General features: G+C 41.9%; 1 protein-coding gene across 5 annotated transcripts in view; it reads right to left on the minus strand.

Annotated features, from left to right (window-relative positions):
* CSTPP1 (centriolar satellite-associated tubulin polyglutamylase complex regulator 1) overlaps positions 1-27,234 on the minus strand; it is a 113,593-nt gene that overhangs the window by 15,763 nt on the left and 70,596 nt on the right. For 4 of the 5 annotated variants that reach the window (XM_069965874.1, XM_069965873.1, XM_069965872.1 and 1 more), the window contains 3 exons: positions 8,460-8,544; positions 983-1,068; positions 554-749 (listed from right to left, as the gene is read on the minus strand). In XM_069965874.1, coding sequence (XP_069821975.1) covers positions 554-749; positions 983-1,068; positions 8,460-8,544 — 367 coding nt within the window. Of the gene's footprint in view, positions 1-553; positions 750-982; positions 1,069-8,459; positions 8,545-11,656; positions 11,929-27,234 lie in introns of those variants that run through there. The other variant, XM_069965877.1, reaches the window with a different exon arrangement.

Here is a 27,234-nt window from a genome sequence, read left to right on the forward strand (position 1 = left end):
ATAGTCACAATACCCAAGGAGAAGAGAGCCAGTAATCTATAAACAATTTTTGAATAATAAAACATTGTGTTACCTTGACTGCGCAGTACAGGATGCTACTGACCATTTATGGACTGGCTTACCAGAGTGTGACATGTATGTGTCTTGTGACTTGGAACCCCGCCTGTATTGGATGTTACATATTTCATATGAATGTGTAGTACCGCCCCATATTCTGTCTTTAAAATGTGATTACCATAATAAAACTTGGGCCATTATCCAGGCTTATAATCATGATACAATGTCTTATCTGTGTCCGTGATTTATAAGTGACGAGTTGGTAATACTGCAGGTTACAGCTCTAGATATATCAAATGATAACCATCCTTTATCCTGGGTATTTGACTTTTCTCCATAGAGAGGGGTCAACATTAAATTTAGACTTATCAGACCCATCCTGTAGACAGATGAAGAGTTATTTGTGGAAGAAAGCAGCCATGAGTTTCTTTGTTATCCTGTACAACCTGTTGCCTGCACACTTTGTAGTAATCTACATGGGTGCAGTCACACATACCTGTGCCGCTCCCGTTCACATAGGTTCTCCAAGCACTGACAAAACTGTGGGGCTTCAACTCCATCAAGAGATGTGCTGTCGCTGTAGGACTGCCGCTGGCATGGTGTTGAGGATCGCGAGGTTGGCACAATAACAGTGTTTATACTCTTACCAGTGAGCAGGTCCTGATAAATAGCAGCAGCGCTGTCCAGAAACTCTACACATGTAAAACATACCAGAATGTAATGTTTATATCACAAACAACACCAAGCTGTGCAACATGTGCCATTACTACAGAAGTGCTGCCCAACTTAAACTAGTGGCCTTCACCCCAATAAATCTAGGAGACAAGATTTCCTGTAAGCATCTGACCACATTGGGCAGACACCGCTATACAGACAACAGATACTTGTCAGCTTGTGCATTCTAATGATAGGCCCTGATACTTACCAGAGTAATAAAACTGGATCTGGAAGGCATACAGGAAATCGGAGAATGACATGAGGCAGTCCATCGCGTCGTCCATCAGCACAATCCTGGCAGGAGAGAAACCAAGAGACTGAATGCAGACACTAAAGAAAAGGATGTGGGGGTATATGAAGCACAAGTTACCAAGAAATAATGATAGAGAGATACATAGATGATATTACATATATATATAGGAATACATAGATGGATATTAGATAGATAGAACAAAGATATATTTAGGATAGCTAGAGAGACTACACAGATAAATATGAGCTAGGTAGACAGATTGATAGGCAGATGGATACAGCATACAGCAGACAGGTATGGCAAAAAGATTTGAGACAGATGATAGACTGCTTAGACTGATCTCAGGAAAGAAAAACCACGTCCCATTTGTCCACAGGCTCTGTCTGGTTACTGCAACTCAACTCATTCAAGAGAATGCAATACCAGATGCAACCTATGGACAAAGATCTTAAAAATGGAAACCTTTGAAGAAAAATCTTTCTCCCATACTGCTGCTTCTACGTATACTAAACTCTATTAATGAGCTAATATGATCGTCTACCGTATGGCAAAACTATATTTCAGGGGGATTTAACATTTATTCATAGCACAAACATCTATCGGACCCAACAGTTTTACATGAATAGACCAGCGCCAGTGTGGAGATGCTGTGCTGAAGCCCTTTTTATTTTTTTTTAGAAAAAAAAGTTTCCTGGATCCCGCACACTGCGCCAATCCACTCCCAGGCGCCAACCTGGCCTGAAGCCCTGGAGGCAGGCTCACCGGCCACTAGTGTGACAAAACCTCTCCCCTCTGTGACGCGGCTTCATTGATTGTAATGGAGCTATGTAACAGAGGGGAGGGGAGATCATCACACTGGGGAATGGTGGGCCCACCTCCAGAGCTTCAGGCCAGGCCAGTGCCTGGGAATAGACTGGCGCTATGCTAGGGAGGTCGTGCCGCAATACTTTCTTTTGAACTGCGGAACCAGCATCCCCGCGCCAGTCTATTAGTCCATTCATGTTAAAAACACAAATCGATCGACCTGATGGTACCTACGCTTTAAATGTAGATGTTTCTTGTACTGAACAATAAATTTTAAATCCCCCTAAAATATAGTTGACCACTTGGTATACACTGATATCAGCTCATCCATAGAGATCATAGTACATAGAAGCAGCAGTATGAGCAAGCGACATCTCTTTAAAACGTACCTACCGACAGCAGGCAAAATATACAAAGTAATAAATATCTGCTGTCTTTTGTGCACATAAGCCGCTCATATATTACATGGGTACTGTAGAACAGAGTGACGAATGAAGGGCTATAATGCCTTTATTGTTTATGAGCAGCTAACAATAGGGTGATTGACAGAGCCAGATGAACACCGAGACATTAACTGCAGAAGTTATGTAAGGTTCTTAAACTATATTGTGTGTCGTGTTTACACTTTATGAAAGACCCGTTTCATGGTTCCCTAAGATCACTTATATTCTCTATATCACTTACAGTAAGAGGAATCACAGAGGACAGCTTTAAGTCAGAACAAAAAAAAAAAAAAAAAAAAAAAAAAGAGGGTCCGAAAAATATTCCCTTCATGGTTGGGACCTAAAGTTGTCCCTGGTCATTCCATAAACGATAAGTGACATGGAGAATATAAGTGATCCTGGGGAACCATGGATCTTGAGAGGATGCTATAAAGAAATGTCTCCAGTTTTTCTTTCTTACTGTTAAAATACATTTCCTTCAATCTGGAAATCCAATGTTCATGAATCCCAGTGGACCTAGCATCCTGCATTTTAGAAACATCAAGATAGATTTACTTAAAATTTTTTGCCAGAATTCTGTCTCAAATTACACCAAAAGCCGACCTATTTTCTTGAGCATCTGCAACACTTATGTACAACTTACTAAACACTTTGGAATAGTGTCTAGAAAGGGGGGGGGGGGGGGAGTATCTGTGTGGAGCCATACAAATGCATCAGATTTATTAACCATGTGCATCATTCTTTTGGTGCAAAATACAGTATTCAGTAAAGTAAAGTAATAAAGAGATACAGGGAAGGAAACAATTATTTGATTCCTTGCGGATTTTGTAAGTTTGCCCACTGAGCAGTCTATCGCTTTAATGGTAGGTTAATTTTAACGGTGAGAGATAAAATATCAAAAATAAAATCCAGAAAATCACATTGTATAAATTCTATAAATTTATTTGCATTTTGCATAGTAAAATAAGTATTTGATCCCTCTGGCAAACAAGACTTAATACATGGTGGCAACGCCCTTATTGGCAAGCACAGCAGTCAGAGGTTTTTGTAGTTGATGATGAGGTTTGCGCATATGTCAGGAGAACTTTTGGTCCACTGCTCTTTGCAAATCATCTCTAAATCATTAAGATTTTGAGGCTGTCACTTGGCAACTTGAAGTTTCAGCTTCGTCCATAAGTTTTGTATGGGATTGGCTGGAGACTGGCTAGGCCACTCGGTGACCTTAATGTGCTTCTTTTTGAGGCACTCCTTTGTTGCCTTGGCTATATGTTTTAGGTCATTGTCGTGTTGGAAGACCCAGCCACAGCCTATTTTTAATATCCTGGCGAAGGGAAGGAGGTTGTCACTTAGGATTTTACGGAACATGGCTCCATCCATTGTTCCACTGATGCAGTTAAGTATACTTGTGCTCTTAGAGAAACAACCCCAAAACAGAATGGTTCCACCTCCATGCTTGACAGTGGGGACGGTGTTCTTTGGGTCATTGGCAGCATTTCTCTTCCTCCAAACACGGCGAGTCCAGTTAATGCTAAAGTGCTCAATTTTTGTCTCATCTGACCACAGCACCTTCTCCCAATCATTCTCAGAAACATCCAGGTGTTTGCTGGCAAACTTCCGATGCACGTGTGCTTTTTTGAAAAGTGGGACTTTGCGGGCACTGAAGGGTTTTAATTATAGATGAGCGAACCTTGAGCATGCTTGAGTCGATCCGAACCCGATTATTCGGCATTTGATTAGCGGTGGCTGCTGAAGTTGGCTAAAGCCCTAAGGCTATGTAGAAAACATGGATATAGTCCTTGGCTTTTATTATATATTGTCTTTATCCAACTTCAGCAGCCCCTGCTAATCAAATGCCGAATGATCAGGTTCGGATGGATTGAGCATGCTCGAGGTTCGCTAAACTCTAGTTATAATCCATTACAGCAAATGTGTTACCAGTAGTTTTCTTGGTGACCGTGGTGCCAGCTGCCTTGAGACCATTAACAAGTTCCCCCCATGTAGTTTTAGGCTGATCTCTCACCTTCCTTATGACCCAGGATACCCCCACAAGACGAGATTTTGCATGGAGCCCCAAGATGGATATTGATTGACAGTCATTTTGTATTTCTTCCGTTTTTTTACTATTGTACCAACAGTTGTCTCCTTCTCACTCATGGTCTTACTTATGGTTTTGTAGCCCATTCCAGTCTTATGCAGGTCTATGATCTTGTCCCTGACATCCTTAGAAAGCTCTTTTGTCTTGTCTATGTTGTAGAGGTTAGAGTTTGACTGAATACAGTCTGTGGACAGGGGTCTTTTATACAGGTGCAATTTAAGACACCTGTCTTCAATGCAGGTAAAAAGTTAATTAGGAGAGTCTAACTGGTCGGTAGGTGATCAAACATCTAGCAAGAGATTCACAGCTTGTGCCAATGTGTTAATTTGGTGCACCTTCTTCCAGACTTTTCTAGTATTATTCTGTCTAAATTCAAGACCCAGAATTTAAAAATTCTGGTACTTTAAATCGTCTTAATCAGGTCCATGGTCTTAATCATTTTCCTCATCAGGGGTTGTTTGCCTCCCTTATTAGCCATCCTGGAAAAAGAGGATGCTATTTTGCCAGATATGACACAACTAATTCATATGGTCACACAGTTTTCTCTGACAATATCACCAACCAAATCAGTATTATCAAGAGCAGAAAACTGCTAGAAAGAGCAGTTCATTCTAAGGAAAACATGGCGCAACTGTGTATTAGATAGTTACCCAATTATCTGAATAGCAATCCTAATATACAATGTTTTCTGAAGTGCCCACTGCAGGAGATCTGTGTAGCAGAGAGTAGTACCTGAGAACAAGCCTTCGATTGATCATAAAACGGTCTGCTGACCTATTCTCTGCTCACCGCAGCTGCCGCTGACACTTCTGGACCCATCTGTTCAATGGTAGGCAGCTCTGCCAATGACTGGCCACAGGGCTGTCCTGTCTTGGCCAGTGATTGGCTGAGCAGCCTGATACTAAAAAGAGACAGGGCCAAAAGTGTCAGCGGTGGCTGTGGCGAGAAGGGAACAGGCAGGAGGACGCCAGGGTAGAATGGGTAAGTATAAACTTTATTATTTTCTATGTAAAAGCATGGGCTGCATGGACATCACTAATAATGTCTGTGCAGCCCTCATGCACGATTATTGAGCAGTGTATAGGCTCGGTAAGCAATGGCGATCAAGCAGATCAGTGTTTTCTTAAAGTACAATGTCAGGCCGTCTAGTACGGCCCTAAGCTGAGACCTTCTGTTCTGTATGTGATAGGGAGGCTTCTGTAAAGTGATCTCTACAGTATTACTATGAAAAGTGACACCAGATGAGCATATTTCAGTATCTGGCTCTAATCTGTAGAAACATATGTAGACAACACATTCCCTTTAAACCAAAGATATTAAACCTGCAGCCCTCCAGCTGCTGCAAAAGGCATGATGGGAATTGTAGTTTTGCAACAGCTGAAGGGCCACAGCTTAGGACAACACTGCTCTCAACAGAGCAGAGAGCGAATATAGACAGTATTAATATCAGCTCTTGGGGAACTCAACAAGTTCATACATTTCATAACAAAACTACTGAACTCAATAAAAACAGTGCTGAAGACTTGGACACTTACACCTGCATTCCCCACATTATGCAGCTGATCATATGAGTTCATTGGGATCATATTAAATTCACAAAACCTTCCTAATAAAAACAGGATTGTGCAAAGAGGGGAACCCCTTTAATTTATTTTTTTTCAGTATTCTTTTTGTATTGATGGCTATCTTTAGTGAAGGCTATCAACATCCAATTGGGGGGGGTCATCTAACTGGTTAAACTTCAGACTGCCAAACATTGGTCAGAGGCTATACCTGGTAGTTCAGCTCATCTCACTAAAGAAAATGGGATCACGTACAACACCAGGTGCAGCTGGTACCCAGTGTAGCCAGTGGACGTATGAGTGCAGCACCCCCTAGATGATTATCAGGGTGCCGGGAATCAAACCCCCACCAATCAGATATTAATGGCCTATCCTAAAGATAGGCCATCAATAAAAAAAATCAAAAATCAGGAAGACCCAATAAATAATATATAGGAACATTCATAGCAGTAAAGACAAAAAAAGATTGCTGGCAATGACATAATTCTTTGTAATAAAACATTTTCCAAGCCCTGGAGATGTGAGGCCATTAGGGCTACAGCTTTTCTGTTCCTTATATCACGCTCACAAACAGAAATGCCAAAGCATTACATTCTCTCACACATCACGTCTCTTGGCGTCTTTCATGTGTTTTTCCAAAGCTCTCTCACAGATCTGTTTGAAGTTTTGTACCAAGTGTAAAAAATCTGTTATCCCCCCCTGCAGCCCCCATCACCCCCTCTGTAAAATATAAAAATGTAGAAGTCACGGTATCTAAGATTTAACTACACTGGTGCTGTGTAACAGCATTAAACCTCTGCACCACAGCCTAGCACACTGTGTGGGGGTACCTGGGATGTGTATAATCTCCAGCTGGGTGCTGACCCATGTCAGGGTCCCATTATACACGCTGCAAATGTGTAACAATATTGTCTTTCTTGTCTAGCGTTGCCTGCACATTAAGTGACCACCATGCTAATAAAATTGTTGTTCAATAAAAGTTCCTCGTGTTTAATGGTGAATATGCTGCAGTTTAAGGCCATGTTCACATGCACGTTGTTTATTGCAAAAATACAGTGTGTGAACGTGGTCTAAAAAGGGAACTATCGGCAGGTTAGATGAATCTAAGGTGCTGATGGCACCCTATCGTGCATGGGGCACTGAGGATGAAGGTACATAGACATACATAGACAAAATTCAGATATTAGAGATATACATAAGGCCGTTTGGAGCACTGCCCTGCCTCCAGAGTGCCAATCCGCCCCTGGCCGGGCCGGGAGAAATTGAGTGGATGGCGGCCATATAACAGTAAATAACGGCCATTATTTCAATTTAACAGCCGTTGTTTTAAAATAACAGCAAATATTTGCCATTAAATGGCGGCCATCCACTCAATTTCAACATTGTGTGGACAGAGCCTTTCTGTGTTTTTAATCCCCTCCTGGTTTTGGTTGCAATATGAGGACCATAATACTGACTGAAATATACGTAGTGTGAACCCAGCCTAAAACTGCATGGGAACGCTGCAGAGGATGAAGTTAAGAGACTTACCATGCGCAACAGGGAGCCATCAGCAGGTTAGATTTGTCTAACCTTCTGATAGTTCCCCTTTAAGGGCCTGGGTTAGAAGGGGAATTTAGCCCAGTAATAACATTTATCACTTATCTACAAGAGAGATGATAAATGTGTGATCGCTGGAGGTAAGACCACCGGGGCCCAATAGTAATCAAGAGAAAGGCGGCCTCTGAGTGCCTCTAGTAAATGCAGTGGTAGTGCAATTGTGTGGCCACTGTTCCATTCAATGTTTATGGCGCTGACAGTGATTGCCAAGTGATTTCTTTGTTGAATTGCTCCATTTACCCCTCAAGATGCTACATATGGAGGGGGATGTCTACCCACCTCGAGGTTCACTCATCTCTAGTGGTAACTAATCCTCGCTGAGGATGAAGGTATGTGTCTTGCCTTCATCCTCGGCATCGCTCCTGTGCACTTAGTTGTTTACTCCACAGTCCTGCCACACTAGGAGTGGCTGATTTGTAGAATGGCTGATTTGTGGATGTATCGGATTTTAAAGATCTTTGTGGTGTATAACATTAGTAAATGTGGAAAGAAAGTAACAGACAGGAAAAACGTATTGACGGAAATACATTAGTAAATGAGAGCACACATGCTTTGGCCATGCAACGGTGTCATGGCCACAAACTCTCTAGCTTTAAATAGCTGCACCTTCGGGGGGGGGGGGATAATTTAACATCTTGATTTTAGGGATCATTGCCTTACATTTGCATACTTACTGCTATTCTTACCATTTCTACACTGCTGAAGAGTCCGTGTGAATCAAAAAGCCATTTATCTTTTAACTACAGGCAGTAAAGTAAAACACCTATCACTACATACAGTGGCCCAAAATCGGACACATTTTTTGGCTTTAGACTAATATTAACCAATCGCAGTTCCTTTTGAGAAATAAAACTGAGCTGTGATTGGTTGCTATTTGTCTGATAAATTTGGAGCAGTATGCGGGAAGGAGGATCACTGTCTGTGCTTACCTTGCAGCTTTCTGTGTCAGATCCATTGGGAAGTCTGGACAAAGCATCTGGAGAAGACACTGATATTCTTTCATTGTCAACAGATCTGCAAAACAGATTGATTTACTCAATGCCCACCAATGAATAAAAAAAAAGCTGACTATACTTTGCACTTATCAAATGAACATAGATAAACAGATATTTCCTGTGGTCAGGGCCGTATTCACTACTAAGCACCAGTGGTCCGGTGCCTAGGGCAGCACCTTGCAGGGGGGCAGCACCAAGCAGCAGGGGAAAGGAAACATTTTTTTTTTTTTTTTTATCTTTTTAGTTTCCCAACTCCCATTCAGACTTGCCAGTAAATCTGGTGTCTTTTTGAGTAGGGGGGAGAAATGGTGGTATTGTTCAGGTCTGGTATGGCGGTGTTACGCAGTCACAGTATGGCGGTATAGGTCAGGTGTCTGGTGTGGCGGTGCAATCCAGTCACAGTATGGTGGTATTGGCCAGGTCTGATGTTAAATGGGACTCCTGGAGCTATTACCTACCAATCCTAAGGCCGGGCTCACACACAGTATGACGGGCGCATTCAGGTGTGCCCACATGCCAATTCACCATAGCACACAATGGAGAGGGCGGATGGAGCCATCATGAGAGCTGTCAGTGTTGTGCAGCCACTATTCAATAAATAGCGGTCGCACAAGACTGACATGTCAGTTTGTCCTGCGGACGAAAGGAATCTGGGCCGGAGTGTATACTAAGGGGGAGATTTCTGAAAGGGTGTAAATATACACCTGGTGTAAACTGCCCACAGCAACCAATCACAGCTCCTTTTATATTTTACCAGAGCTGAAAGCTGAGCTGTGATTGGTTGCTGTGGGCAGTTTACACCAGGTGTATATTTACACCCTTTCAGAAATCTCCCCCTCTGAGTATACACTCCGTCTGGGATTCCTCTGACTTCAATGCAATGTACATTTCCTATTAATTACGGCCGGTGTTGTCAATTGCAACAACGTCCATGATTAATAGTAAATATATGCTGTGAGAACATAGCCTAAGACTGATCAGATATCAATATGATGTTAAGAAACTAGAAAATCATATGATGCTAATTGGTGGGGCGTCTTCAGGTTTAGTGCCTAGGGCAGCAGCAGCTGTTAATACGGCCCTGCCTGTAGATTTAGCAACATTTCTATAGAAAATGACCCGCAATGACGTCTGTGCATTATTACACATAGTTATATGTCCTCCATGTGCTCCTGTAGTATCTTGCTTTGCAGGTCTCAGTGTCATATTTTACTGTGGATCAAACATTGTTAGTATGAACCAGGAGGTTCTAGAATCACCCATACCTCGTATAGCTATGTTTCTTTGATTGGAGTGCATGTATGTGCCTGTGGCTAACAGGCATGGAACACTACAATATACCCAAAGGTAATATATAGACACATCATGTTAGTGTTCCATGGGGGTCTTCCTAGCAGTGCAGGCTGCATGCCTGTGTTGTATAGGGCTCATTCACTATACAGACAGAAGAGACACGGGTGGTCAGGATGTTTCATATGAAGGTAAGAGGGAAGGGGGGGGGGGGTTGTCAGAACCTTGTTGGTGTTTACTTAAGTGTATAAATATCTGTAGCACGGTATAATTTGCACAGTGGTTTCTCTCCCTAAAAATCTTCTCCTTCTGCCACAAAGCTCTTGGGAGCGGCTCATGGAACTCTTGGCACAGGTTAAAGGAATTACGACCGACAATGATATTTCAACACGGGGCAGGGAACAACCACTAGGGCTGTACTGCCATTCGTAATGCACTGAAAATACAATGCATACCATACATTATACTGCCTTGGCTCTCGGATGTGCACAGCAGCCAGCCAGCCAAACTGAACCACAAGTTGGGAATGAAAAAAAACACAAAAACAAAATGAGTGGGATAAGGAAAACCAAGGACCTACTAGAAGCTGTGGTTACTCTGTGGACGGCAGGATGGAAGAGTCAAAGCTCTAAAAATGTGGAGTTTATGTTTACTTTATGGTGGAGGACTTTGGGGGTATTTCTTTAAAAAAATATATCCTCCCCATACACACACATTTAAAAAAAAAAAAAAAAAAAAAAAATGTTTACTATGAGTATGCATGAATTCTGTTAGCATTGGCAGGCTCGATTAATGCATAGATTTTAGCTACAATGTATGCCTGAGTGCTGGTATAAACTGAACTGTGATAGATGCAAAGCATGCAGAGGCCTAGCAGACCTGGCAAATAGACACATATTTGTGCGCAGACACGTTATTTGCAACATTTGCTGGGTCCACACCAGGCAGCACTGAAAGTGTAAATACTTTAGTGGAACCGAGCTGCACCCAAACAGAGGGTAGGAGAGTTGCTGTTTCTGCGGGCACATTATAAGCCTAGATAACCCTAGATGCGCCCGAAACGCGTCAAAGAAACCGGGGGCCCCGGCACTAGAGTGCTGCCAGTGTTTTTTTAATGGACATTCAATAAAAGTTTACAAGTTTTACCCTAAGCGCTGGATCATCATATACTTCTTGAATAGATAATCCTTGTAACCTGTACTGATCTCAAGTTACAGGCTGTATTATACTTCACAGCTTCACTTTCTATTCTACTGATTGAAAATAGAAACAGTAAACAGGCTTCTCATCAGGCAAACCCCCAGCAGTTTAGGGTGCCTTTACACAGAGAGATTTAGCCGACAGATTTTTGAAGCCAAAGCCAGGAATGGATTTGAAAAGAGGAGAAATCAATAATCTGTCAGACAAATCTCTGTGTAAAGGCACCCTTAGCTTAGGTCCTATATAGCAGGGGGCAGGTGTAAAGACTACATTTTCAGAATGCTAATCAATGGGATTAGCTATATGTAGACATTGTGCAAAGAAAGCTGGGAGATTTTAGCTCTGAAGACTGCAGAATTTTTGGTGCAGCTAAAACAGGATAAGCATGGTAGAGCATTTACAAAACTATTTGATTTTTAAAAAGTAAAAATACATCTACCCTATGCACAGGATTTGAATGTTTCTTCCTATAGACACAATTCACATATTCCTACTATGCAGTTTCCTGAATAATCAGCTACATGTACAGAATCAACACATACCATAGAGCCCAACACATACCTTTAGAGCCAAAATTTCGAGAAGCATTAGATGTACTGTGATTATATCCATCATATTACTATATAAAAAAATAGAAATACCCCAGCATGCCAGCAGGGGGTAGTGTGAGCAACAAATACCACAATATTCAGCAGCCCACAGAGTAAATGAAGAGCAGCAATGGTGGTAAATGATGGCACGGCACAGCAGTCAAAACAATCCAAATGAAGGAAAACAGCTCTGTAATGACAGGCAAATGTACCCAGGCAAAACCGACACTCTAGAAAGGATCCAATGGCATGCAATCTATCATACACAAACAGGATAATCATAGAGTATCTTACAAAAAACAGACATCAATCTACTATGAGTTATCCATGTATTGTGCAGTATTGTGCCAGGTTAGTTAATGAAACAGCGTTCTCCTCTCCTGGAATAAAGAAAAACAAATTGTGTGTGTGTGTGTGTGTGTGTGTGTCTGCCCTCAATGTCTGGTATTCTTATAACATTAATTATTCTGATCAGGTAACAAAAAATGTAGATTGCATATAAGGCAAAGGGAAACACCCTGTAGGAGTATACAGCAACTCTGACCTCAAGAAGACACGTTGTGGGAGATTATGTTCATCCTTCCCTACTCATAGGCAGCTCAGAAGTGTAAAGGTATCCAAATACATTACAGCATAGAAGTCCAAACCAAACAACTGCCAGGGTTTTCTGTGGCTGCTATTCACTCAATAGCGGACGCAGAAAACTGACATGTCAGTATCTTGCGGCGCCACTAGGGATCCTGGCAAGAGTGTATACTATGTGTGAACAATCCGGATTCCGGGATTCTATGCTTTTATGCAACGTGCGTGCTGCATAAATCACGGCCGTTGTTGCAACAGCCGTGATTTCTAAAACACATACGTTGTGTAAAAATAGCCTAAGGGTACAAACCCACTTGACGTATTTGCAGCGTGAATCAGTCTTAAAAATAAGCAGGCAAAACGCAGGTTGGCTTTATACAATTGTTCTGCGTTAAAATACGCAATTGCGTATTTTTGAAGCGTGAAGCTTGTTGTTAGCAAAGCATCAGTTGTTAACAACCTGTGCGAAAAACGCATGTAGCTTCACGCTTCAAAAATACGCAATTGCGTATTTTAACGCAGAACAATTGTATAAAGCCAACCTGCGTTTTGCCTGCTTATTTTTAAGACTGATTCACGCAGCAAATACGTCAAGTGGGTTTGTATCCTAAAAGAGGTACAATGAGGTCAAGTACACTGTTCACATGACACTCAGTGCTTCTGGGATCTCTTCCTGCATAACTGTTAAGGTCACTGACAATGTATGTGCCATCAAGCCAAAGGTGTCTCTGCCTATGTCCTCTTCTTTACGGCCTTTATACCTACTTACATATGCCTACCTGAATGACAGAGGGCACAGAGGTGGCGAATGAGAGCAGATAGGTTGGCTATCCCTGGACTCTTGGCATGCTAAGGAACGCCCCATGGGCACTTGAGCCTCATTTACATATTAACAAAGGCTTATATCTCAATGCTGGAAAAGACTATAGGCATAAAATGTCTTACTGCTGCTACATTTAACTAGGGGGAGTAGGTTCCAGAATTCACACTCACCTGCAGCTGAAGTACCAGACATAGCCATGTGACTGCAGTGGAGCTGTTTCTAGAAAACGCAGACCCAATCTGTGTTGTATATCCCTTCTGTTGTGCTAGAAGTCATTTTTGGAAATGTAGTGGTACCTTGGTTTAAGAGTAACTTGGGTTGAGAGCATTTTGCAAGAAGAGCTCACGGTTTTTCAAAATGGTAACTTCGTTTAAGAGCATTGCTTTGGTTTAGGAGCTTCCTGCACTGGGTGGTAGGGGGAGTGGGGCATGGTCTGCATAGTGGGGTCTACATCAATGTACTCCAAACCAGGAAGCCTCTCTCACCTTCCAAATCATGGTAGATCCACTCACACTCAGCTATACAAACTGTTGCTATAATGTGCCTGCACTTACACTCAGCCATTCACACTGCTGTATAGAGAAGTTTCTGTCACTGTCCTCCTGCACAGCTCTGTGATTCTCACTTCCTGATTGGTCCATGCTGAATACACACCCCTTCCCCATTGCTGTCATGTGACCACACAGACCTCTGACAGCAGCCCTGCTTCTCTATTCTAGCCTGTTGTACTACACTACTGCATTATGGGGATCTGCAGTCCCATCCTGTATCTACAAACTGCTGCTGTTTTTCAAGTTTATGCCCTTACTATACATTATGCACTTACTATACATTATACACCACATGCTGATTGTTATACTGTACAGCAACATTTAGCTGTGTCTAAATGTTTGTTTCATTTGTTTTACATATTATTCAGAATAAAAAAATATTTTTAGGGTGTGGAACCAATTGTCTGCATTTCAGTGATTCCTTTTTGGAAAATTTGCTTTGGTTTAAGATTTATTTGAATTACAAGCACGGTCCTGGAACGAATTATGCTCGTAATCCAAGGCACCGCTGTATATAGTGACTCTTCTTAACCAATCACAGGCTAAATATCATATTTCCTTTACTGCTGGTGTTTCTTATGGTTTCACTGGACCTCCCATAAGCAGACAGGATATCTGACCAGTAAGAAAGGTGTATGAGGACTGGCGAAATAAAGAATACCCAGCCAGAACGCACAGGGTTACATCCTCCCAAACAACCTCTTCTTTCATGTTTGCAAATTGTTGGTCAGTGAAGTTCCCATGTGGTTTTGGAGATATTTCTAATGTTTGCAGATCAGAGGAGGACTCGGTTACTCTATGACTGGGGTCTGTCTCATGAAAATAAACTCCACACTCAGTCGATTGCTAATTTGCTGTTCCATCGAGCAGGAATAGAAGGAAAATAAACAAGCTAGAGGCCAAAGGGGACAGTCATCTCTACAGAAAGAGAAGCCCAAACCTTTAATTCCCAAGCAGTGCAGCCAGCACACAGACTGCCCATGGAGCTCTGATCTTCCCAGAAGGAAGCATAAAATGACAGAGCTAAACTGGAGCCAGCTGTTCTAACCACCACCGGCCTGCTGTGCCCATCTGTTGCCGGCGTCCTCCATACCTCCCAGCTATTGAGCCCTCCCCGGCTATAGAGCGGCACTGAACACAACACCACGCATTTATGTGCCATGTGATAAGTGGGAGCAGAGACCCGCGGAGGGCACAATGCTGCTGAGCACCATGGGATACGTAAACAGCTGGAACGCTTTACTCTCTCTCAGTAAATGAATGATGGTGTTACTCTGAAAAAGCTGTTTACACCAAATGTTTAACAAACACGATCATATAAACACTGTAGTATATACCCAAGGACAGGATAAAATATACCAAGAGAGATCCAGGGAACATACCAATTGACCATCTAATCTGTTTCTACCTGGTACAATGAAATTGTGTGGACCACCATGGTAGGCTTGGTCTTAGTCAAAGTAGGCCACACTAAAAACATATGTTACAATGCAATTTCTTCAGTCAGATTGGGTTCCCTCATAATAAATTAGGCGACAAGTGTATATTTATAACACAAGCAAAGTAATTATAGCACAAAACATAGAAAAGGGGCCTCTTCTTCACTGTCCTGTGTCTGGCTGTAAGACAACTGTCTGCAGCAGAAGCCTCCCCCCCTCTGTCCTGTCTGCAGCTGGACACAATATATATGGACCTAATACATGGGGCAATTGTTATACATACTGATAGTCTGAGACATGGCTGGAAAACCCTGTCTGTGTAAAGTATAGGCCCCTCATATAGGCGGGGCATGGTCACATGCTCCTCCATGTCAGCCATTTTATGGACAGACTCACCACAGACCAGAGCAGCCCAGGCTCGAAGAGGGGAGTCTGATTTTAGCTCTATGAGGTACACAGGGATCGGCTGTCAGTAAGGGCTGTAAGTAAACTTACTAATACTGTACACTGAGCAATTTTTACTATATAGAGACCAACCCCTTTAATTCTTCAAAAATAAGGCAGCTAAATACAATAGCCTAAAAGTGACTATGAGGCACCACAAAGTTCATAGTATCAGTCCATCAGCCACTAGTCAGACTGTAACTGAGATGCCCCCTATTAGGACCTATTAATGTTGCTGAGGGTGTCCTGTCCAGGACTCCTATGAGACAGAGAGGGGAGCTGCTGTTATTTTTAATGCTTGCTTATAATACAGCATTTATAGCAGCATTTGCAGAAGCTGCATAGGAAATGAGCGGCCAACTGTATTATCCCCTGGTAAAAGCAGCTGGTGAGCACTGAATTATGTACATAGAAGAAACTGGGTTGCCTCTCTAGCATATAATATCAACATGATACTTCTGACAAACAAAACGCAGAAGATATAAGGAGTATAACACTTATTTATTGATGAAAAAACTTCCGTAATATAAATGGTGGTGTTCTGTGGGCAATGAAATCTATGTGAAAGCACATTATATGTATGAGGTTAATAATTCGAAGAGTTACAAATACGCTTCCTTAAAATTTCAGTAATGCAATCTTAGTTGACTGTCAAGATAGATGTCAGCACCTGAGAAGAGATTTCTAGATAACATTCCATTTCCAGAAGGGTTTAATCAAGATCATCTGCATTTCTGAAAGTCATAAAGTCTACTGTATGTCATAGTTTCCTTAAAGGGCATGTAGATTTTCTTTTGCTGATTAGAGTCACATAATCAAACATGTTCATTTTGTCTAATGATTCTATTTTCTGATTGCAATTTTTATTTTTTGTACATTGTTATGGGGCAGCCATCAGCCATTTAGTGATATGCTTTATAGCAATCCCCATGGTCACAGATGTCAACATACAGGACCCGTCACATTGAGATGAATCTGAAACACTACTGTGTGTACTCTGACCTTTGATGAGGTCATTCCTGCTATTGACTTATACTGGTGCTATCTACTGATGTAATTGTTGCTGTAATTCTGTACAGATCACTTTACAGCAGCCTCCTTTTATTGCCACAAACAGAACAGGAAGTCTTAAGGCCCTATTACACCAAGCAATTATCGGGTGTTACAGCCAATAATCGCTTGGTGCAATAGCTCCTGTTAAAAAGTAACAATCAACCGACATGCGCAAGGTTGGCTGATCCTTGTCTTTCAACATGTCAAAAGATTTTTGAATGATAACAGCGGTCTCTTCTATGGGCTCCCCGCTATCTCCTATGGCAGGGGTGGGGAACCTTTTCCATGTCGAGGGCCGGTCGGGCATTAATAAAATCATTTGAGGCCACATACCGTGTGCGGCAGTTAGTAGCGTGGGTTTGCAGCACATAGGGCAAGGCAGAGTATTGTTCCCGTAATGCCCCTGCTATTGTAGTTGACCCTCTTTGATGCCCCTTGTACCTGATGTGAATCCTTAGCGATGCCCAATAGCCAGAGTTAACCTCCAGTGATGCCTCTGGTAGCTGTAGTTAACCCCTTACTGATGTCCCTGATAGTCTAGTTAACCCCCAGTGATGCCCCTTGTAGTCTAAACCCCCCCAAAAAGTCTGCCACAAAATGATATGTTTGCAATTCAAATATTAAATATCAACCAAAGAAAAAATTGCAGAACTAATACGTGAATAAAACATATTTCTTTATTTAAATCAATAATAAATTACATAATTATCACCATGAGATACACAGAAGTACAAAACTGGAGAGGGGAATAGATGTCAGTGGGGTATATGTAAATAAGGACAAATGATAAATGAACAGTATAAAGGGGAACACCTCGTGTAAGGCACAGCTATATATATATATATATATATATATATATATATATATATATATATATATATATTTTTATATATATATATATATATATATATATATATATATATATATATATATATATATATATATATATATATATATATATATATATATATATATATATATATATATATATAGATTAGATGACCTCCTGTATGTGCAGGGCCAACACACAGGGCAAACACAAGTGTGTATAGTGGAACAAAGTAAACCCACTAATCTGCCCAGCAAACAATAAATACAAGCTCAAATTATAGACAGAAGGAGTGAGAAATAAAATAGCCAAACACAGAAAGGAAGGGGCTGAGCACCAGCTACCACACCAACCACTCTCCAGAACAGACAGCCCGACGTACGTTTCGCTGACTTCATCAGGAGATGCCCCTTGTAGTCTAGTTAACCCCCAAGTCATGCCCCTTGTAGTCTACTTAACCCCCAGTGATGCCTCTGGTAGGCCTAGTTACCCCCCCCCCCCACCCAGTCATGTCCCTGGTAGCCTAGTTACCCCCCCCCCCCCCCCCCCCCGTCATGTCCCTGGTAGCCTAGTTAACCCTAGTGCCTGTCCCTGGTAGCCTAGTTAACCCTAGTGCTAGTCCCTGGTAGCCTAGTTAACACCCAGTGCCTGTCCCTGGTAGCCAAGTTAACCCCAGTGCCTGTCCCTGGTAGCCAAGTTAACTCCAGTGCCTGTCCCTGGTAGCCAAGTTAACCCCAGTGGCTGTCCCTGGTAGTCTAGTTAACTAGACTACCAGGGACAGCCCCTGGGGTTAACTAGACTACCAGGGACAGCCACTGGGGTTAACTTGGCTACCAGGGACAGGCACTGAGGTTAACTTGGCTACCAGGGACAGGCACTGGAGTTAACTTGGCTACCAGGGACAGGCACTGGAGTTAACTTGGCTACCAGGGACAGGCACTGGGGTTAACTCCAGTGCCTGTCCCGGGTAGCCAAGTTAAACCCAGTGCCTGTCCCTGGTAGCCTAGTTAACCCCCAGTGATGCCCTGGTAGTCCAGTTAACCCCCAGTGCCTGTCCCTGGTCGTCTAGTTAACCCCAGTGCCTGTCCCTGGTAGCCAAGTTAACTCCAGTGCCTGTCCCTGGTAGCCAAGGTAACCCCAGTGCCTGTCCCTGGTAGCCGAGTTAACCCCAGTGCCTGTCCCTGGTAGCCTAGTTAACCACCAGTACCTGGTAGCCCAGTTAACCCCCAGTGCCTGTCCCAAATAAAATAATAAAACATGACGTCATGAAATAACGTCATCGTGCGCGGCCCGCAGGAGAAGGAAGACGTGCGGTGCTCTGGTGGGGCAGGGAACGGCACTCACAGCATCCTCCTGTGTCTGGCAGCCGTCACAGACACAGGAAGATGCTGTGTATGCCGCGGGCCGCATCGGGGGGTCTCAGGGGCCGGAGGTTACCCACCCCTGTCATATGGGCTCCCCAGACGGAGCACCTCCCCTCCCTCTGACCTGCTCAATGTTGGCGCATGTAATAGCGCTGGCAGCAAGCGGGAAACGAGGAGCAAGCAAGCGCTGATCTGACAGGTCAGCTCTCACTTGCTTCTCACCATTGACCCGTATAATGGTGGCTTTAATTTCGGTGGGTATGGATGACACATAACTAATGTGTATGGGAATTTAAAAAAAAAAAAAAATAGGTAAAATTATCAAAGTATAATTAATGGTGTTGTTATCCAACCAACACAGAGTTAAAAGGGTCAATCCCAACTATCCCACCACTGGTCGGCCAAGTACAGTAATTCTAGCGCCCATACAGCTTCACTATTATTCACTCAGGATATTTATCTCAACCAGACTGGGAGGTCAAGCTGCTGCCAGTCAGCGGCAGCTTGTCTGCCTGAAAACAAAAGGGTCGGACATGATCCTTCTCTCTCTTTAGGCTGGAATACCGATAAAACTGTAAGGTCCGTATTACACAACCCAACAAGCGCAGATCTGCTAAACTGGCGATCGCTTATCAAGCCTATTACACGGCTAATTGTATACTGAGACAAATGGGCACACAGCTCAGCTGAGCATTACTGCTCATTGGTTTTAGGGGCAATATCAGCACCCAGAGTAGCACTAATCTGACATGTCATATGTTTTTTAAGGTGAAAGGTATTTGTCCCAGTAAAGTCCCAATGAGTTTTTTTGCTCTGCAGCGGCTTAGCCCTCATATTGGTGGTCCTACTCCACTAATAGCCATTGGCAGAGGCTTTTAAGCAGAGTACTTTTAAAGCCCTATATTTTAAAAATGTTTTTTTTTTTTTTGTACTTTTATTTTTTTTGGGGGGGGGGGGGGGATGCTTTTGGTGAAGGTTAGTTTTAGAAATTTATTGATCACTTTGCTGTAATTACATCAAAAGGAAACAAACTGACAATGCCATTTATACTAGATCATACTAAGGTCTCCATTTCCCATATCTGAAGATTTAATAATATGTCTGGAATATTTGGGGTCAGTAGGTCCACACAGCTTAATTTCTGCTGTTTTCTTTGAGCTAGCTTGAAAACATGTACCACAAACCCTACAACTAAGTCAACCTCTGGGTAGATGAAATTCTCTATAATTAAGATTTACCAAGATATGCAGCCTTTTATATCCACGGGAGTAGACTCTCACGGTAACTCAAGTAATGGAAATCTGCAAGATAGTTTATGCTGCTCTTGAACTAATTTTGTGATACGTACTAAAGAAGATCACTCTTTTATGCAACCATTCTTGATGTCCCACATCTTAAGGTCTAAAGTCAGTGGATAAGCATCGTCTCACAACTCACTGGACCCGCAAAGGTATTTAAACCGAATGTACCAACAGGTACATTCACTTTAACAGTTGCACATGAATCCATTGATTCTAATGGAGCCGTGTCATAAAGGGCTGGGTGTTTCCCCAGTCAGTGCTTGGTAATAGACCAGCGCCATGCACATGAATCGGGCCACAGTTCAAAAAAAGGGCTGACAAAGGATCCCCCCTGCTTTCATGCCACCATTACTATTGAACTTGGGATCCAAGAGGTTAAATGGCTGGAATCATAACTATCTCTGATCCCAGCCCCTGCTGCAGAGTGTCAGCTATATGTAGAGCAGCAGTTCACTACTTCCTGTAAGCACTGAAAATATACAGTGGATTTTGGGAAAAAGTTAATAGGGTTTGTATTAATGACAGATTTTTAGGATAGGCCATTAATAATAAATCAATAAAAGGTCAAACCCCAAGAGCCCCACCAATCAGCTGAATGAAGATGCGGTGTCTTGTTCACCAGGCAGAGTGCTGTAGAAATGGTTGTGACTATATCTTGCACTGGAGCTCAGCTTCACTTACTTAAATGAGTCTGCGCTATTTTTAGTTACAGTTCTTTTATTTAGTTTATCGGAAGAGGAAGGAACAATTAGTACATCAATAATATTATTATTCATTAATATTGTTATATTCTAAAATAGCATGCAATATAGTAAGAAACCAATAACAAATCATTATTTCCCCATTGGTACTTTTTGCCTTCTTATTGGTGACAATCATCTAAAGGAGCGGTGTCTATCCTGTGCTCTCCAGTCACTGCAAAGCAACAATTCTCAGAATTCTGTGAAATCCTAAGGCTGTCAGAGCATGCCGAGAGTTGTAGTTTTGCAGCAGCTGAAGAGCCACAGGTTGGGTAACACAGATTTAGACCCTATCTGATGATCCAGCACTAATGCTAGATAATAATTTGCTGTGATAGGAAGTTGATCCAGGGATAAATTCCGATTCTCATATTGGAGTTGGAAAGGAATTTTTCTCCCTGTGATGGGACATCTGCCTCATGAGGGTTTGTGCCTTAGGGTACTATTACATGGAGCGATTTTTAACGATATACGACTAACGATAAACGACCGCAAACGAGATTGTTTATCGTTAACCTGACATCGTTCACCATATTACACAGAACGATGGTCGTTAGTTACAATCGTTACTACGATCGTTATTGTGATCGTTACTAAGATCGTTTAATCCTTCTGATCCCAGCAAAACAATGAACAATGTGAACAAATGTGAAACTTGAGCGAACAAATGTGGAATTACAGCGAACGATTAGCGAAAGATTAACGATAATTTTCAGATCTAAATCAACGATCAACGACATACGAATGATTTTTCGATTGTTGCCTGCAATTACACAGAATGATTATTGTTTAAATTTGAACGATTTAACGATATACTCTGGATCTTTTTTCAACCTTATTAATTATGAAACTATTGCCTTCACCCTTTACTGTATCATTCCCATGTGGCTTGTCTTTGATGATAGAATCTCTTAGCGGCCTGGAGATTTATGTTGCTGAATGAAAAATATCAAATGCACAGTGTCATTCTTTGGGATCTCAAGTTTATTTATTATGTGTACACAGCGGAACAGATTTACAGATGCATTTGACGTGTTTTCTGTGCTGGAAATGAATTTACCATGTTTTTCTGGAGGACCTGACACTTTACACAATGTACTGAAATAAAACATAAGCCAAGGCTTTCTATTCCAAATTCCCTTTAAGAAGATGCAATATCAATGTAGCAATGCTGCACTCATAGTTTGGATATGGATATGATTGCAAGTAAAGTTTATTTTTTTGTTATAAAGTCATAAATGGGAAAACCCATTTCATTAATATCACACTTAGATTTAAAGCTGAGATCTAGGCAGCTGTTTCAGGGTGTGCAAGGGTGTACTATTTATGTGGTGAGTGACTGTGGTTCTTATTAGTGATGAGTAAATACTGTTCGATCGAATAGATATTCGATCGAATAGTGAGATATTCGAATATTCGATATTCGTACGAATATCCCGCGAATATTCGATAAATATTCGATAAGCGTTCAAATCCTCCAGCTTCCGGTTTCACTCTCCAAATGGTCAAATAGATGTTTTTAACTTATCGAACACTTGTTCCCATAGGATCGAATATTCGATTGAATATTCGCGGGATATTCGTACGAATATCGAATATTCGAATATCTCACTATTCGCTCATGACTAGTTCTTATACCTATCTACAGTGGGCAGTCTTTTGGCAGATATGCATCCATTTCTGCAGCATTCCACACAAAAGTCACATTTCATCTAAATCCAGTTGTATCTGAGCTTTCACCATCATCTATGATGTACTGCTACCTATCCATCATCAAAGATTAGCACAGGAAAAGGCTAACTAGTATGATAGTGAGTTGATGGAGGCTATAGTCAGTGGAAGAGGGGAAACAGCTGCTACTAAACAAACACCAAGACTATAGTATAACAAACACATAGACACAAATCGTATAAACTGATTAAAGTGATAAAGTGGACACTTAGCAATGTAACTAAACTCACACTCCACACAGGAAGCATGATGACCTCTAGAGAAGCCCTTCATAAGAGCACTTCAAATTCTACATTTTTATTGGAAGGACAGTACAAATTTTACAGGTCAATGCACTGGTTTACTGCAGTGACCAGATGTTGTATGTGTATTGTAGTGACTCTAAACCACACAGTTAAAAAAGATCTATAAATGTAATAAAAGCGGTTTTCTAGCATAGAAATGCCTTCTTCAAATACCCTACTAGGGAATTTCACCTTAAAGGGAAACAATCAGCAGGTTAGAAGAATATAATCTGCTGAGATGTCCCTATTGCACATGGGGCACTGACACTCGTTTTAATGGGTTTCCACACTGGCCAAAAATTAAGGACTTTATCAAAATTGGTGATACATATATGATTGTTGAAGATCTGATTGATTGGACACTCTTAATGATCACAAGAACAATGGTCCCCATATCCCCCTGTGTGAATGGAGCTCTAGTGCTCCTGGGGGTCTGCCACTTCTCTATTAGAGTGACTGAGCTCTGTACTTGGCCATCTCTGTCGGTCCCACAGAGAGTGAAAAGAGGGGCAGTCACGCAGACACAAAACTACTCAGTTCAAGCAGTTGTCATGATCATACAATTATCGACTATTTTATAGTATGCACAGATGATAAATACTTCTATTAGTTAACTACTGGGTAACATTGAAATGCGTTTCAAAATTTAGAAACCATTTAAAAAATTTGGCCACGTGATGTTGTCATGGCCGATTCATTAAATATGTTCAAAGGAGGCCTGGATGCTTTCCCTGATAAATATAAGATTACAAGTTATGGGCGCTAGATTACTTGTGATAGGACATTGATCTAGGGATTTATTTTTGGAGTCAGGAAGGAATTTTCTCGCTGTGATGGGGCAATTGGCATCTGCCTCATGAAGGTTTTTGCCTTCCTCTGGATCAACACAATAGGGTAATAAGCTTAACTTGATGAACTTCTGTATTTTTTCAATCTGATTAACTATGTAACCATATAACTATGTAACCCCTTAAGCCACTTTTCTATTTAACATACATTGATTACCTAGAAAGATTTTTATAGAAACAAACAACAATTATTATTCCTTCTGCTAAATGATGGCACAGGTTTCCATTACATGAGACTGATGTATAAAAGTTTCCTAGCACTTCAATTTAGAAAATTGTGTTGAATGACAAAGTCTCTAACTTGGCAATTTTCAGCCAGGATCATAATGGCCATAAGGCATGTGGCTACTCACCCTGCAAAGACTGACTAATAGGTTTTTAGCTGCTATTTCTTGACAATTAATATATACAGTGGTCCCAGAACATACATTATTAATTGGTTCTGGGAGAACCATTGTATACTGAAACCATTATATGTTGAGTCCATAACTCTATGGAGACCTGGTAATTGGTTCCAAACCCCCCAAGATGTCAACCCAAGATAACATGAAGCATGAAGAAAAATAACACCAAAAATAGCACAAATCAAATCATGCTCTTACTTTAAATTACTTTCAATAAAAGCAAATGAAATAGATTTATCAATTTCTAGAAGGATGGGAGCATCACTCTTGTCCTATATGAATGGAGCAGTAGTGTGTCTGTGACCATTGCTCCATTGACACCTATGCCCTCTCATCATCCCACCTTCATCAGAATATCCCTACTTAATCAGCATGACCCACTTTTCATCATCCTTCCATCAGCGTGTGCTCCACCCCATTACCATGTAAGCATTCTAGTTGTCCATACATAAGGTAAATGGTGGAGATCCAGACACAACCTAAACCAGTAGGAAAAGGGGAGATGCAGCTTTAGGGTCCTATTACACGGAGCGATTTTTAACGATTACCGACTAACGATTAACGATTGCAAACGAGATTGTTGATCAACGACATACGAACGATTTTTCGATCGTTGCCTGCAATTATACAGAACAATTATCATTTAAATTCAAACGATATAACGATTTTTCGCATAATTGTCCCGTGTAATAGGCCCATACTCTTCCTGTGTGCTCCTCCTCCTCTCCGTCAACCATCCTCACATGCAGGATGCTGGCCCATGCTGACAGAGAGGCCATCGCCTTGTATGTCGGGCCATCACATTGAGGGATCACTGTACTATATATTTGAAAAAACCTTTCTGAATTCTTGATCGTAAACTTGCCTACACTTCCAAGCCTTCCCTGACGTGGTGTTCTGCATACCTTCCATCTACACTGTGTGTTCTCAGCTACAAGTCCCAGCTCGGCAGGCTCAGCATCCTAATTACAGGGGAATTTTTTGCAATATAAACTGCAAAATTAGAGCGCTAGTTTTATTTGTATAACTGAAGATGTTCGAGTAAGGGAGGGGAGGAGACCGTTACGCATACCGAGAAGGACGACACCGGGAAAAGGGGAAAAAAAGAGATGACAAGTTTGGACGGCAGCGCTGGATAATACTCTGCTGTGACAGTTATAAAGAATGTTACTTCATGGTTGAGGACTTTCCAAGTCTTCAGATCCTATAATAGCCTATGTATATAAAGAATCCTTCATCAGTGATTTATTATGTTTAATAAAGGAACTTATCTAAGAAGAAATCATGGTAGCTTTATGGCTTCAGACGGACATTATATAATCCTGGAGTACTTTTTCTGCCTTAAAATGGTTATCCCACAAATTTATACCATACTGAAATTCCATGCTGTTAGCAGACTCTACTGTGTTTTAACAGAATGATGGCTGACCTTAAGGAGATCAACCAAAACACAGCAGAGACACCATCACATGTTTCTCAACGTCACTGAATGGAGAAGCATTGCCCCCTGGTAAATCAAATATGAGAAAATATTGTGGAGACACCATCACAAGGTTTCTCGACGTCAGTGAATAGCCAGACCTTCTACCGGCAAGGAATAACCAAGCCAAGGGGGGCTCCAGTCAAGGAAACCACTTTCCAACAAGCCATAGTCAAAGCTGACAGAACTTGGGAGACAAACAATTGGATTAGATAGATGGTGAGATAGAGATTTCATTATGGTAAACAATACCTTGCAACTGGCCTAACATTACAGCTTTAGTCCAATGATGGCAGTAGTTTCTAATGATTCAATAGCACTGTTGTTATATGCAGTATTACCCAAATTGTGACTGACAGAGGACCCTTAAAGGCTTAAGTGTAAAGTCAATGTGCCGCTCAGTTGGATCAAGTTGTCAGTGTCGACCAAATAATCTCCTGTTGATATGCAATGTCTTATGCATGTGTCTACATTCCAGAGTTAAAAGGGCTGCTATGTGGACCCAGCCCAGTTTGGCGCACAGTGGTCCAGTGGTTAGTACATTTTCACGGATCCTAGGTTCCGATCAGTTCAAGGGAAACATCTATCTGGTTTACACATACTTAGCCATTGTTCCGTGGATTTCCTTTGGGAACATTAGCTTCCTCCTACATACTGATAGGATGAATGGCTTTCTAAGGGCCGTATTAGACGGCCCGATATTTCAGAGCAAGCAAGTGCTAACCTATCTGGTCAGAGCTCGCTTGCTCCTCCTTCCCCGTCTGCTGTCGGTGTTATTATATGCACCGTCATTAAGTAGGGAGGAGAGCGGGAATACAGGGAGCTGCAGGAGGGGCTGCATAAAATGATCTTTAGATCGTCCGGGCAGCCCATAGGTGATAGTGGCAGTCTGCTGCCGCCACTCTTATTGCACATGGCAACGGCCAGCAGACCATTGCTATTATCATCAGGATTTTAGGTCTTGCTTTGAATCAATGATCAGCCGACATTGTGCTTGTAATGGCTGGTAAACGTGTGTACATATGAGTGCTGAGATTCCCAGCGTTTACTGGATATAGCTGGGAGAAGTGCATGCTAAGTGTGTTCTTTTCCAGCTTTGTCAGCATGACTGAGACAGACTTCCGTAGACAGTCTTCGGGCCACTTTCTTTCATGCACACACAGCAGGGAGAAGCAGCAATTGACCACAAACGATTTTCACCCTTAATTTACCAATTGATGAGAGTCTGAACATCCAGACCCCTACCAGACTGTCAGCCTGTTTTACAGAAACATCAGCAGGTTTAGCTGACAATAATCTCTTGTGAATGGTCAGCTTTAGATTGGGGCGAGGTTTCTAATACTAGCAAGCAAGGCAGCAAGAAAGTGACCTAAAGGCCATATCACAAAGCCCGATAATCCGGGGGAAGTGAGCGCTAACCCGTCAGCTCAGTACTCGCTACCTGCACTATTAAACACACAGACAGCGAGCAGGGAGCAGCAGGAGGGGCCGCCTGAACAATCCTTAGATTGTTTGGGTGACCCATTGAAGTCAGTGGTGATCGATCTGCAGGCGCTCCTATTACATGAAGCATCGCACAGCAGACCATTGCTGCAAAAATCAGAATTTTTTAATACGTTGAAAGACCACGATCGGCCGACATAGTGCACGTTGACTAATCGTGGCCTTTCAGCATGTCCTATTACACTAAACGATTATTGGCCTGAACGATCAGTAATTGGCTAAGTATGGCTGATAATCATTTAGTGTAATAGGG

Source organism: Dendropsophus ebraccatus, chromosome 4 (genome assembly GCF_027789765.1).
Source record: "Dendropsophus ebraccatus isolate aDenEbr1 chromosome 4, aDenEbr1.pat, whole genome shotgun sequence".
Classification (NCBI taxonomy): domain Eukaryota; kingdom Metazoa; phylum Chordata; class Amphibia; order Anura; family Hylidae; genus Dendropsophus; species Dendropsophus ebraccatus.